At 36.1% G+C, this 13,538-nt stretch overlaps 1 protein-coding gene across 1 annotated transcript; it reads right to left on the reverse strand.

The window, feature by feature from the left end:
• Nucleotides 1-128: 128 nt before the first annotated feature.
• Nucleotides 129-13,244, reverse strand: LOC148844919 (ABC transporter G family member 15-like). Its single transcript, XM_088952872.1, has 9 exons — nt 12,892-13,244; nt 8,790-8,869; nt 8,200-8,661; nt 3,033-3,158; nt 2,736-2,867; nt 2,030-2,314; nt 1,680-1,952; nt 1,438-1,545; nt 129-699 (listed from the first exon to the last, which is right to left on the reverse strand). Exons 1-9 carry the CDS (start codon nt 13,139-13,141, stop codon nt 358-360), a joined length of 2,058 nt encoding a protein of 685 aa, XP_088808998.1. The 5' UTR covers nt 13,142-13,244; the 3' UTR covers nt 129-357.
• Between the last annotated feature and the right edge of the window lie 294 nt (nt 13,245-13,538).

Here is a 13,538-nt window from a genome sequence, read left to right on the forward strand (position 1 = left end):
CCGGGTTATTTAAGCCTCCAAGCTTTGAAGGAATCAAGGAATTGAGACTGATTTAATTCCTGTGAGAACTGAGCAAACAATTCTCTTTCCACTCCACTTTTATTTCACACAAACAAAGGAAATGAAACTTTCTGAAGTAAAATCTCGTTTTAATTGGTAAAATTTGGTGAGACCCAAAAACATCCCTTTTATAAAGTAAATCAACTCTACGAATACATGCCAAATTGATAATTGCTTATTCTCTTTACCCAGAAAAAAGTAGAAGAAAATTGCTTATTCCAAATTTTCTATAGCTACAAATCTATACAAAAGCAAGAATTCGATCGAGTGAATTGCTGAAGGGGTTTATTGCTGCCTCTAAGAGAGTGAAGAGCTGAGACCCTTGTTCACGTTTAGATAGAGAGGGACTGATTCAGATGCCTTTCTTCTGAATGAAGGCCTTCTGTTAATCTTCCGGATTGTTCTCTTGGCATAAAGGGCGTGGAACAAGGGTGATGCTATCTCTTTCAGCTTGAGTATGAAGAAGAAGAGAACTCTGTAGGATATGAGAATAATTATGACAGCAGTCAAATCCCACCACTTAGAGTGATCCAATGTCATGCCATACATTGTCTGGATGACTACACCTCCCTTCAGTTTAGGATCACCAGGTATTAAAGGTTCAAACTCGAGCCCGAGCAAATCGTTCTTGCATACTCCCTGCATTTGAATCATTATACGGATGAACTTGCTGTATTAAATGTAATTAGTATTTCACTATAATTCTAAATTTGATTACAATGAATCATTTTATACATGAAGTGCAATTTTATACATACTAGTATAAATGCATGGGAGTGCAAATGAAAAAAATGCAAATTTTAGTTTAATTTTGTTTTAGGTCTTATTTAGGTGCCTTTCACTTTTTGAGATGACTGTATTTACCCATGTTCTTTTATTTTCCAGGTAAATGAGACAGTGATTGATTTAACCATAAAAAACCATTATTAATTAAAAGGGGCAATTTTGTCCCATAAGTATGGACAACTTTCTCCCTACCCACGTGGGAGATGGACATCACTTACCTTGCCACCCACATAAATCTGGAAAAATCCCATTGACCAACTTTTATTTTACTTCATTATATTTGTGTACTGTAGTCAAACAAAACAACATAAAATTTGAAACAAAGAATAAATCAGAATTTGCACCCTTATCATTTGCACTACCATAGTTTTGCATAATTATTGGCTTAGTTAGGGTGTTGATGCAATCAACTTAGGTTGTGACGATTGTTCGGTTTATTGAAGAATTTTCTGGTTAACTTTATGGGATAATGGGATCATCCAATTTGGCGAACTGTTGGCTTAGACCATGCAACTAAGAGGCTCAAAATCTGCATTAATTTCTTCCATGACAAGATATGCAATTATGGTTAATGAGAATGAGCTAATTTACCTGAAATGCCCAAGACCCATAACTGATATAAGAAATTGGGTAGCGCCAGAAGGCCCTGGGAAGATCAGGAAGCAAGCGAAAGAACCCAGAAGTCATCATCATAATTCCCTGCATATATATACATCCATGGAAGATGATAAAAAAGATGTTGAATGAAGCAGACGATGGAGATCCGTGAAGTAATTAAAAATGGAGAAGAAAAAGGGTTTCTAAGAGGTTCTAGCTAGCAGTAGTTTTCTTACAATGATACCAGCTCCAGTGATGATGCCCATTAGGAAGTTGGGTACCAAGGCTGCAACAACCATCATGCAGCTTTCCACGACAGAATTGCAGACGAATAGAACACAGCAGAAATAGATATAGCGAGAGAAACCCGGGTGAAGCTTCACCATGTAATATGTTACCGTTCCACTTGCTGCAGCCACTGAAACCATGAAAGGAAAAGAGGAGACAAAGTTTGATACAATGAACACTGCATTGCCGTAGTGCCCATTGAGTCTTTCCCGATAAAATACCTGTTTTAATTGCAAAGAAAAGTTTTATTTGAGATGTGTTCATGCCATGCACTAATTAATCTAATTAGATGACTTGCCTTCATTTCTTCGGTGAAAGATGGGAAGCTTCCGATGGACATGAATGTCATGAAGCCTGATACAAACGCAATACAGGCTCCTCTCGCCAGGATTGCGGAATAGCTAGTCCCAACGTCGAAATAAATTGTGCCAACACATAAAGATACCACTATGTAGATTATGATCCTTAACCAGTAGTACCCAATATCTCTACACATGTTCACAAAAGACCTCCTCGTTAATGTGGTCAACTGTTTCCACCAGGTGGCCTCACTTCCTCTGTTGGATCCAACGGTAACTCCTTCCTGCATTCATTCTTGCACATACAAATTATATCTGAACCCACTTTCTCATCTCATCAAAATGTAAACTTTAATTTGTTGCTATTTTTTCTTTAATTTAGATTACGTTTGTATTGGATAAGCTTCACGATTTCTGCTTCTGATTAAATCCCAAAAGCACAAAACCCCAATTGTAGGCTTTGTTCTGTGGGCCTAAAAGTATTTTCACTTCTTCAAAAGCAATTATAATTACCAAATGCCATGCAAAGCTCCAAAGCAAAAGCTTATCCAAACAGAGCCTAATTAACATTGATCATTAACTCTAAAGATAAGAAATGATTTCTTCTATATTGTATCTTATGAAGTTGTCCCACATATGTTGGGTCTCATTCAAAATATTCTAGATGTGTGGTGTGATTAAGATGGAGCTGTATTTGTTGCATACCACGTTGGAAAGTTCTCGAATCCGCTTTCTTGTATTTGTTGCATACTCTGATGTCTTATATTTCTGAACAAGTATTTCTTTTATCCTTGAAGCTGTCATATTCATTAGAGGGTCTGATGATACTTCAAACTCCTGCAATAAATATATATACACACAAATTACTCCTTAAAACAAAGCAAAGCAAACTCAAATACTGGACGCAGTGTCAACCAAAGAAAGCAAGACAGACGGATTCAAAGACTAAATTAATGTAGTAGAGAAAAATGACAGTGATCGATTCAGTCTACTAAGACTTACTTGACGAATCTTCTGTGATCCCATCAGAGTATCATGAACAATGTCGAAATCTCTATTAATACAGCGAAGAAAATGATCAGAAGGGTTTCTTCTGCTAGGACAAGGGAATTCAGCTTCAGCGAAAAACTGTATCATCAATAAGTATCAAATGTTAGATTCTTGTTGTATTAAACCATCAATAAATATCAACATATATATATATATATATATATATATATATATATATATATATATATGTTGGGATATGGAGGAGAGTAGAGTTGTTAGGACTTGGGATGTGAGAGAGTAGACTAGGTAAGATAGGAAAGTAGCAAATGGTAAAGGCTCAAATTGTTGGGAAAATGGCAACTTGTATTGAATTGTTCTCAAATGTACAAGCTTAGCCCTATTTATAGTAGAGCCAAGTAGGTGGAGCAAAGCCAACCAACATTCTAGACATCTCTCTCTCGAATTTTACTTTTTCTCGAAATCATCATCTTCTAGACCCAAATACATTCTAGAAGTTAGAACTTCTAGAAAGTGTATTACCTTTTCTAGAGGCTTAGAGATTTAATTTCTAGAGTGCTAATTAATTCTAGAAGTTTGAACTTCTAGAAAACTTCTGGAAAGTGGATTATTTTTTAACACTCCTCCTTAATGCACTTTCCTGTAACTCCTAGTTGCTCCCGTAACAACTCAAACTTTGAACACGGTAATGCCTTTGTGAAAATGTCTGCTAATTGTTCTTCGGACTTGCAGTGCTTGAGCTCAATTTCTCCTTTGCTAGTTGTCTCTTGTAAAAAGTGATACTTGATTGCAATGTGTTTCATCCTACTATGGTATACTGAATTTTTTGCCATTGCTATAGCAAACTTGTTGTCGCAATAGATTGTTGTCGGTTCCTTTTTCCGCTCACCCATGTCTTCAAGTATTATTCTTAGCCATATAGCTTGACTTGTTATTGCTGCCGCTGCTATGTACTCGGCTTTTGCTGATGATTGTGCTACTGTGGTTCACTTCTTTAATGCTCAAGAGAATATTCTAGATCTTTGTGAGAAGGCATAGCCTAAGGTACTCTTCATGTCATCCATTGATCCTACCCAATCACTGCCAGTACAACCGGTCAATCTTGAGTTTAGTAGTGGATTTGTACCAAATGTCGTATTCTTTTGTGCCTTGTAAGTATTTCAGTATCCTTTTTGCTACTCCATAGTGAACTTGACTTGGATTTTGCATGAACCTTGAGAGTAAAGTTGTTGCATATATAATTTATGGCCGCATAGCTATGAGATAGAGTAAACTCCCAATAAGGCTTCTGTAGATTGAGGCATCAGCCTTCTTTGAACAATCTTCTTTCTTGAACCTCTCGTTTGTAATGAGTAGTGTAGCGACCGTCTTGCATCCTTCCATCTTAAACTTCTACAGTAGATTCTCTATATACTTCTTTTGTGATATAAAAATATCTTCTTCTTCTTGATTGATTTAAATGCTAAGAAAGTAGTGCATTAATCCAAGATCACTCATCTCGAACGTCTTCATCATATCTTTTTTGAATTCCTTGATCATTGTCTCATTGTTTCTTTTATAGATGAGATCATCTATGTATAGAGAAATAATGAGAGTGTTAGAGTTACCTTGGGTCTTGATGTATAGAGTAGGCTCACTTTGACTCCTCCTGAATCCTTGATTGATGAAGTAACCATCAATCTGATTGTATCATGCTTGTGGTGCTTGCTTTAGGCCATAGAGAGCTTTCTTCAATCCTAGTGCCCTGTCTTTTCGTCCTTTTACTGTGAACCCTTGAGGTTGCTCTACATTAATTTCTTCCTCAAGCACTTTGATAAAAAACACTGACTTGACATCAAGTTGATAAATCTTCCACTTCTTCTATGCTACTAATGCTACAAGTGCTCTTATAGTGTCTAAACATGCCACCGGAGCAAAGGTTTCATTGTAGTCTATCCCAGGCAATTGTGTGTAGCCTTTAGCAACTAGCCTCACTTTGTGCTTTTGTATTAAGCCATTAGAGTTAAGCTTTGTCTTGTAGACCCACTTGACTCCGATCACTTCTTTGTCTTGAGGACGATCCACTAATTCCCATGTCTTGTTTTTCTCAATCATTGCGATTTCTTCTTTCATCTCCTTTACCCATACTTCTTGTTTTGCTGCTGCTTCAAAGCTTTCAGGCTCCATAGTTACAAAGTTGCATGTCTCATATATCTCACTGAGTGGCCTTGTCCTTCTTAGTGGCGATTCTAGAGATGACTCTTCTTGTTCTTCTTCTATTGTGGCTGATGATGGAATTGATGGTGATGTTGTAGATTGAGGACTTTTTGGTCCTTTTCCTTCATTACTGAGTGGCCTTAGTCTTTGTACTTTTGGTACCATGATGCTATGTTTTTCCACTTTTTCTTCTTTCCAGTTCCATGTAGCATTCTCTTCAAACTCCACATCTCGACTAATAATTAGCTTCTTGCTCTTTATACTATAAATTCTATAGCCTTTTGAATGCGTACTGTATCCCAAGAATATTCTCTTCTCTGTCTTCTCTTCTAACTTGTGCCTTTTTTTTCTACTGGAATGTGAACATAGCAAATGCATCTAAAAACTCTCAAGTGTTGTGTCGACGGCTTCCTTCCGCTTCAAGCTTCTATAGGAGTCTTGTTTTCTATTGCTCTTGTTGGACATCTATTAAGTAGATATACTGTAGTATATACTGCTTTTGCCCAAAACATCTTAGGCATGTCTTGTTCCAATAGCATTGATCTTGCCATCTCCATCACTGTTTTATTCTTCCTTTATGAAACTCCATTCAACTCTAGGGCATAGCCGACGGTCAACTGATGCTCCAAGCCTTCATCTTTACAAAACTTGTCGAACTCATTTTAAATATATTTTTTCCTCTATCACTTTTGATCACTTTTATGCTTTGATCGCTTTGTTTTTCAACGAGATTCTTAAATATTTTAAAAATCTTAAAGACTTCTGACCTTTTACGCTTAAAATAAACCCGATTCGTTCTTGTAAAATCATCAATGAAGAGAATGAAGTACCTACTTTGTTTGAAGGATGTCGTTCTCATTGGTCCACAAACATCTGTATGTACGAGCTCTAGGATTGCCTTGGCTCTCCATGCACCACTTGATTGGAACGATTTCCAATGTTGCTTACCAAGCAAGCATCCTTCGCATATGTCATTCATCACTTGAATGGATGGCAAATCCTTCAACATGCCTTTTTGATGGAGTACTTTTAGCCCGTGCAAATTGAAATGGCCAAATCTTCGAAGCCAAAGCCATGATTCATCTTCTTGAGCCATCATCACTATCTCGGTTTATTGCCATATGATTGGAAAATTCCTTTGGTGCTCCATCTTTACCTTAGCAATCTATAGGCTTTTATTTTTGTTGTCATATATCGTGCATGAGTCTCCTTTGAAGAGTAGAGAATAACCTCTTTCCACCATTTGCCCAACACTTAATAGATATGTCTCCAGTCTTGGGATTAACAACACATCTTGTATGAGTTGTGTCCCATTCCTTGTCTTATCAGTGATAGTTCCTTTACCTTCAACCCCAACTAATTCTCCATTGCCAAGCCTGACTTGTGACTTGACTGACTTGTCTATATCTTAGATCTTCTCATTACCTATCATGTGATTACTACAGCCGCTATCCAAATACCAATTATCACCCTTTAGTTCTGAAGTAGTATGACAGGCATAGAATAGATAATTATTTTTATCATTCTCTTTAGAGTAATTAGCTTGGTGTCTTTCCTTAAGACGACAATCCTTCTCTACATGCCCAAGCTTTTTACAATTTTGACATTGTGGTTTTCCCCGAAACCAACAATCTTTCTCCAGATGATTGGTTTTCTTGCAAATACGGCATGGTGGATATTTTCCTTTTTTATCTCTCCTAATATCTCCTCCATTCTCATCGTTTCTACAACTTTTTTCATTTTTGAAAATTTCTCTAAATTTTCTTTCATCCCTTTTGGATTTCTAAAACCTTATATTGAGCTTAAACTGAAAGGTGTTCTCCATAGGGCTTTCATCAGGCCTACTCAGTCTTTTTTCGTAAGCTTCTAGAGAGCCTAGCAACTCAGTTACTGACAGAGTAGTAATATCTTTTGTCTCCTCAATGGTGGTTACTATTGGATCATATTTTTCTACCACACTAATTAATATTTTTTCAACCACCATTTTTTCAATAATATATTCTCCATATGCTCTTAATTGATTGGCAATTTCTCTTAATCTAGAATAATAAACTTTAATGTTCTCAAAATCCTTCATCTTCATATTCTCCAAATCCCTTCTAAGAGTTTGAAGTTTAACAGTATGTACCTTGGCACTGCCTTGAAACTCCTCCTTCAAGGTATCCCATGCGCCTTTGGCACTTGTAGCACCACTAATTCTTGGAAAAATCAATTTTTCCATTGCCATCTGTATGTGATAGAGAACAAGATTATCCTTCTCCATATTCTTCTGTAATTTCTCTTGCTCTGTTGCATATAGAGTAGAAGTGCTTTCAGGGATTGTAAATCCCTTATCTACAATTTCTCATAGACCTTGGGACATGAAGAAAGTCCTCATTTTAATGGCCCAATAGTCATAATTTTCTCTAACAAAAATGGGGATTGGAATTTGGCTATTAGCTAGAATGGTGGCCATGATAAGTTTTGGGATAATAGGGAATTTTGGCTAAAAGGAAATAACGCCCAAAAATAATGGAACGGGCTCTGATACCACTGTTGGGATATGGAGGAGAGTAGAGTTGTTAGGACTTGGGATGTGAGAGAGAGTAGACTAGGTAAGATAGGGTGGCAGCAAATGATAAAGGCTCAAGTTGTTGGGAAAATGAGAACTTGTATTGGGATGTTTTCAAATGTAGAAGCTTAGCCCTATTTATAGTAGAGCCAAGTAGGTGGAGCAAAGCCAACCAACATTCTAGACATTTCTCTCTAGAATTTTACCTTTTCTAGAAATCATCTTCTAAACCCAAATATATTCTAAAAGTTAGAACTTCTAGAAAATGTATTACTTTTTCTAGAGGCTTAGAGATTTAATTTTTAGAGTGCTAATTAATTATAGAAATTTGAACTTCTAGAAAACTTATGAAAAGTGGATTATTTTTTAACAATATATATATAGGATTACTTCATTTTATTTTTTATTCCTTACTTGTACAGCCTTCTTGGCGTCTCCAAAGTAAACAGCTTCACCACTGGAGAGGAGAAACAGATCGTCGAATAGATCAAACACTTCACTACTGGGTTGGTGTATGGAACAGATGACAGTCCTCCCATCAAGAGCTGCGGTTCGTAAAGTTTGAATGACAAAGAAAGCCGCTGCACTATCGAGTCCGGTTGTGGGTTCATCAAGAAACAAGAGACGAGGGCGTGTGAGGATCTCCAGTGCAATGCTCACTCGTTTCTTCTCTCCACCGCTGATACCTCTCAGATGCCAGTTGCCTATCAATTTGTCGGCACAGTCTTGAAGACCCATCTCCATGATTGTGTCTTCCACCACCTGATCTATCTCTTCTTTGCTGAGAGCAGAAGGAAGCCTCAGATGAGCTGAGTAAGAGATGGTTTCTCTAACTGTAAGGGTACCCAACAAAACATCTTCTTGGGTCACATAAGCCTGAAAATAGATAAGCGCAAATCTATTCATGATAATAATTCACATATAATGCAGGAGTAAATTAGAAAGAAGAAAGAATGAGTAGTATATAGGTCTGCATTTGCATGATGATGATGATAGCTACTTACAACAAGTCCATAGTCTAATCTCTTTTTCCTCCCATTGATGAGAACATTCCCAGTCATAATAGTATTTCCTGAAAGTCTCCCTGTTGGGAGATCAAATTAATTAAGCTTAGTAACATTTCAAATAATACATTTCTTTCTAGGAGCGATTATTTCTAGTTTGGCCCACAAATTTCCATCCTTGGGCTTAGGTTTTCGTTTTTAGGCTCAGGCCTGCATAGGCCATGAAATTTGTGGGATGGACCTGGTCTCAATACAATTTATTTATTTATTTTATCACCTATCAAACATCTAAGAGTAGGACTAGGAGTGCAAATGGATCTCATCATGATCCAATCCAAATCCGTTCCTATTTTGTGGATTCCGATATCCTTTAATTGGATTTTTGGATCAGATTTATATATATATATATATATATATATATATATATATATATATTGCATGTTTCTATTTTTTTATTATTTATTCTTTTATAAAATGGTCATTTACTAGAACACACCCTATAGTAACATGATCATCTAAACTGAGTGAAAAATGTTTAAGAGAATGGGCCCATGATTGTTTATTCCAAAAGAATGCCTAACACTTCCTCATATGAAAAACAAAATTGATCAAATAGAAACAAATAGAGTAGTTTCTCATGTCTTATGAAGGAAAAATATGGTATTTTTGTTTTTATTTTCTTTTGATTAAACTTATTCAAATGGACACTAGGGTCAAAACTGTCATTTTTCATTTTTCATTTTTTGTATAAATTGTTATGTTATTTTTAATCATTTATTAAAATTTTTCAGAAATTAAATCAGATTCAAATATCCAATATTCCTAATGGATTTTGATTTGATTCAATGTTTGTGAGATTCAATCGGATCAGATTGGATCTATGATTTGTATTGTTGGATTGTATTCGGATATACCCCAATTCGAATTGACCTTATCCATTTGCAAATATGTTGTTTGGGTTATATGTAACATTATGTCTAAACCTGTAGATATAAGATAAATTTTCAAGTTTCTTTCCAAGGTGTAACATTATGTCTAAATTAGTAATTTATACCCCTTTTCTGGTTTTTTGATAAAAAACCAAAAATCTATTTTCTTGCATTCATCTTCTAAGTTACCGTTGACTGCTAACAGAAGTGAAACAAAATCAAAAGATGGAAGGGTTTTGTAAATAAGAAAAATTAATGAACTATTTACTGTGAGTATAAAGTTTTATTTAATTTGCTATTTAGCTTAGGAATAAAAAGTCGAAATACCCAATTTAGTACGAAAATTAATAATAAAACCAACAAACTGAATGGAGAAATCATAGAAGTGTTTTCCACTGGAATTGTTTTTCTAATTATGGGTTTTAAAAACAAATTAAATTCATCTGATTTCAAAACAAATTGGTTATTAAAAAAAAAACACAAAAAACATCTGATTTAAAGAACATGCTTTGGCCTGATGATTTATATCATGTTTTATAGATCATATGAAATTTGTACTTCAAAATGTGTTATAAATCATCATTTTGATGGTGGCAAAAACATTTTTTAGCAAAGGATAGTATATGAGAGCAAGTTTGGAAGGGCTCCCCACAGAGCACACACCACCTGCGCACTTGGAACATCTCCCATTTTTCAGGGGTAGATGTTCCAAATACACGGGGGATGTGCCCGTGTGGCACATATGGCCATGTGGGGTGCGTTTTGTGGGGAGTCCATTCAGCATTGCTCATTCTGTATGATAAGATAATGAACGGTGTGTTTGTGACTGCACAGCCCTATTGTATTGACCGCACAACTCGGGTTCACACTATGACCTCAGCTGTCAGCTCCCATGTTCTTAGAACCCTCCGTATCAACTCCATCCTCTTGAGTGTTGACATAAATTTGGCCCAAATAACGACAAGCTTGCCGCACCAACCCTAATAAAAACGGAAAATTACATTGACTGCATCAATTTTAAATTTTACTATAATTTTATATAATTCAAAATGACAAACATGTCATCTAAAACATAAATACTTGTCCATATATTTACAACAATTCCGAACCGTATTGTGGGATTAAGAATTCTCAAACTGTGCTGAACAGTCATTCTCCCTAATAAAAATGAAATGCGCAAAGTAGAGTCAGTTTTCATTTTGGATGGGACAGGAATCCAGATCAGTCTTGTCGAACTGTATTGGACAGCTGTGATGTTGGCTTTTAATAGATTGTCCATTGCGTGGCTATCATGTCTTAACAGATGAGCAAGGTTTACATAGAATTAATGATAAGGTTCAAGGCTAGTAATAAAATTCAAAGGGTTCACACCTTCACCTTTTTTTCTTTTTCTGAATAACTAAAACTTTCAGTTAATTTGAATTCTTAATGGACAGCTAAGCACAATTAAGCTGCAATTTAGGCTAATTAGGCTGAATTTAATTGGCTGAAAAAGATCGGATTGGGTTGAAGGTTGAATTAAATTAGGGTTGAAGACTTCATCAATCTAACTCATTTTGAACCTCACCTAACTAATTTATATGTACAAATATTATATAAACATGTATTTATTATAAATTTAAAGGTATAACTTTTCTAAAATATGATATGATAATTATGTTCTTTAGTACATAATAAGCTAAAATTGAATTAACCTGGACCTTATCTACGAAACAAGAACATTTAGCACATTTAGCCAAAAATAGAAAAACTGGACCAACCCGAACAAATCCAATGCCAACAACCCAACCCGAAATTTTAGGGTTAATTAGGATCAGGGTTGAGGGTCCAATAGCTCCGGTTGAATATGACCGGCCCGACTTGCACCCGTATCTTTTATATGCAAGTGCAGCTGTAGTGTCCTGTTCATCATACATACACAATAACACAAAGCGTTTGCAACAGCTGCCCCGGGACTCCAGTCCGATCACAATCAAACACTACTAGTACTGCTAGAACGCGTTCTGCTCTCAAATGTCGCTGCATAGGTTCTTCATAACTGTCCAATTAAATTCAATCGACAGGATGCGCTGGAAGAGAATCTCTGTTAATCGGACGGTCATGATCAATAGGTTATTAGGCATGTTGACTTTGAGGACGAAATCCAACAGCATAGCCATTAATATCCAACCTAACAAGCTCATCTACCAGTTTATGTAAGAAAATAAAACAAAGGGTAGCTTAGACTTTTCAAATGCCTTTTAAAGACTCTACTACTCCCGTTACTATTAGTGCCTAAAAATAACATTATGTTGTTTGTGCCTTGATTAATAATTAGTTTCGTTTGTTCCAAATCGATTACATAATTAACAAAACGTAAAGATATTTTAATTTTTGTTATATTTTATGTCTAAAAGGGTAAATTTTATATATAATATAATCGATTAAAAACACTTATTTTATCCATAATGAATGTTATATCATAAAAAAAATACGTTCCAATTTGTTATTATCATAAAGAAAAGAATTGTAGATGTCAAGTGTACCCTATTATTCTGATTAATTATTGGTTCAATTTTAGGTTTATTTTATAAAATCGATTAAAAAATCGGGGCTGATCCACTGTCACAAACCAAACCCGATACATTGATAGTGTCAAGTGTAAGACTTGCGTGGCCTCTGATACCATCTGGTTAGGGTTAAGTTAGCTTTAATCAGATATTGGGTCTGGTTTTGAATTGCGTCAGACCCGTGTTGAATCAGGTTCATTGACATTATAGCACTAAAATATTTGCATACATAGGTTTGGTTGAGTATAGGTGTGCTAAGCATGAGATGGGTGATAGGTTGATTTTGATATCCTCTCTTCATTCAATCGGATTGGATTGAACCAAATTCATGCAAAACTCAACCCATTGATGTCGTTCTGCTTTTAGAGGTCTCACCACTCATAGTTAGACAAAATTTTAACTGGTGGATTGGTATCATAAGTGTGGGTATATATGTATGTATGTATGTATACATTTATGTATCAACTAAAATACAGTAGAAAATAGAAAAAAGATTTATTACTTTGATCATCTCGTCAATGGCAGCAATACAATTTTGTAAGATACAGAGTGAAAAACGATCAATTTTATAGGATATAGAACCTCTGATCTGTGTGTGTGTGAGAGAGAGAGAGGGGTGCTTGCCTGATAAAGAGTCAAGTAGGGAGGATTTGCCTGACCCGGATGGACCCATGATAGCCATTATCCGGCCAGGTTCGGCATAGCCACAGAGCCCTTGAAGCAACCTCCTTGTTGGTCCCTTGCCAAAGTTGGGTAACACCACACTTACATCTTCCCATACCAAGTATGCACCCCTATCATCTTTGCTTCTCGAAGAACCCTGCTCCGATGGAGTAACTGGGATTGTGCTCGACACCTCAATCTCCATCTCCATTGCTTACTTGTGTTTGTTTCCACCGTCACCACCAGTTCCACCACCGTTGTAGCGATCTCAGTCAGGGGGAGTGACAACAAAATAAGAGCAGATGAGTACTACTGAACTGCTGATGACAATTAATAGTGGCGACCTATGTTGGACAAATTAATTGTTGATTAACCCAACCATCCAACGAATTTGGGCTGACATGACATGGATACACTTTACAGTGTGGATGAGGAGTGAAGCCAAACAGTTGTGGTGGATATTTGTGTATACCTTCCATTAATACAAGAGCTGAATTAATTAATGCATGTAGCTAGCTAGGAGCCGACATATGGTAGTCATATCAGAGGGTTGTAGTAATCAGACCCGGATCTAATTTAAACCCGATTATCAAAAGTGATGATCATTG

The sequence above is a fragment of the Nelumbo lutea genome, chromosome 7 (genome assembly GCF_056320005.1).
Source record: "Nelumbo lutea isolate HS-2025 chromosome 7, American lotus-T2T, whole genome shotgun sequence".
Taxonomy (NCBI): Eukaryota; Viridiplantae; Streptophyta; class Magnoliopsida; order Proteales; family Nelumbonaceae; genus Nelumbo; species Nelumbo lutea.

What these genes read in the sequence shown, in the direction of transcription:
- LOC148844919 (XM_088952872.1), bottom strand. Translation starts at nt 13,141, where the DNA reads ATGGAGATGGAGATTGAGGTGTCGAGCACAATCCCAGTTACTCCATCG. An exon ending in ACGCCAAGAAGGCTGTACAA is followed by an intron (nt 3,159 to 8,199) that starts GTAAGGAATAAA and finishes TTGATGATACAG; the next exon opens with TTTTTCGCTGAAGCTGAATT. An exon ending in TTCGAGAACTTTCCAACGTG is followed by an intron (nt 2,315 to 2,735) that starts GTATGCAACAAA and finishes GAATGAATGCAG; the next exon opens with GAAGGAGTTACCGTTGGATC.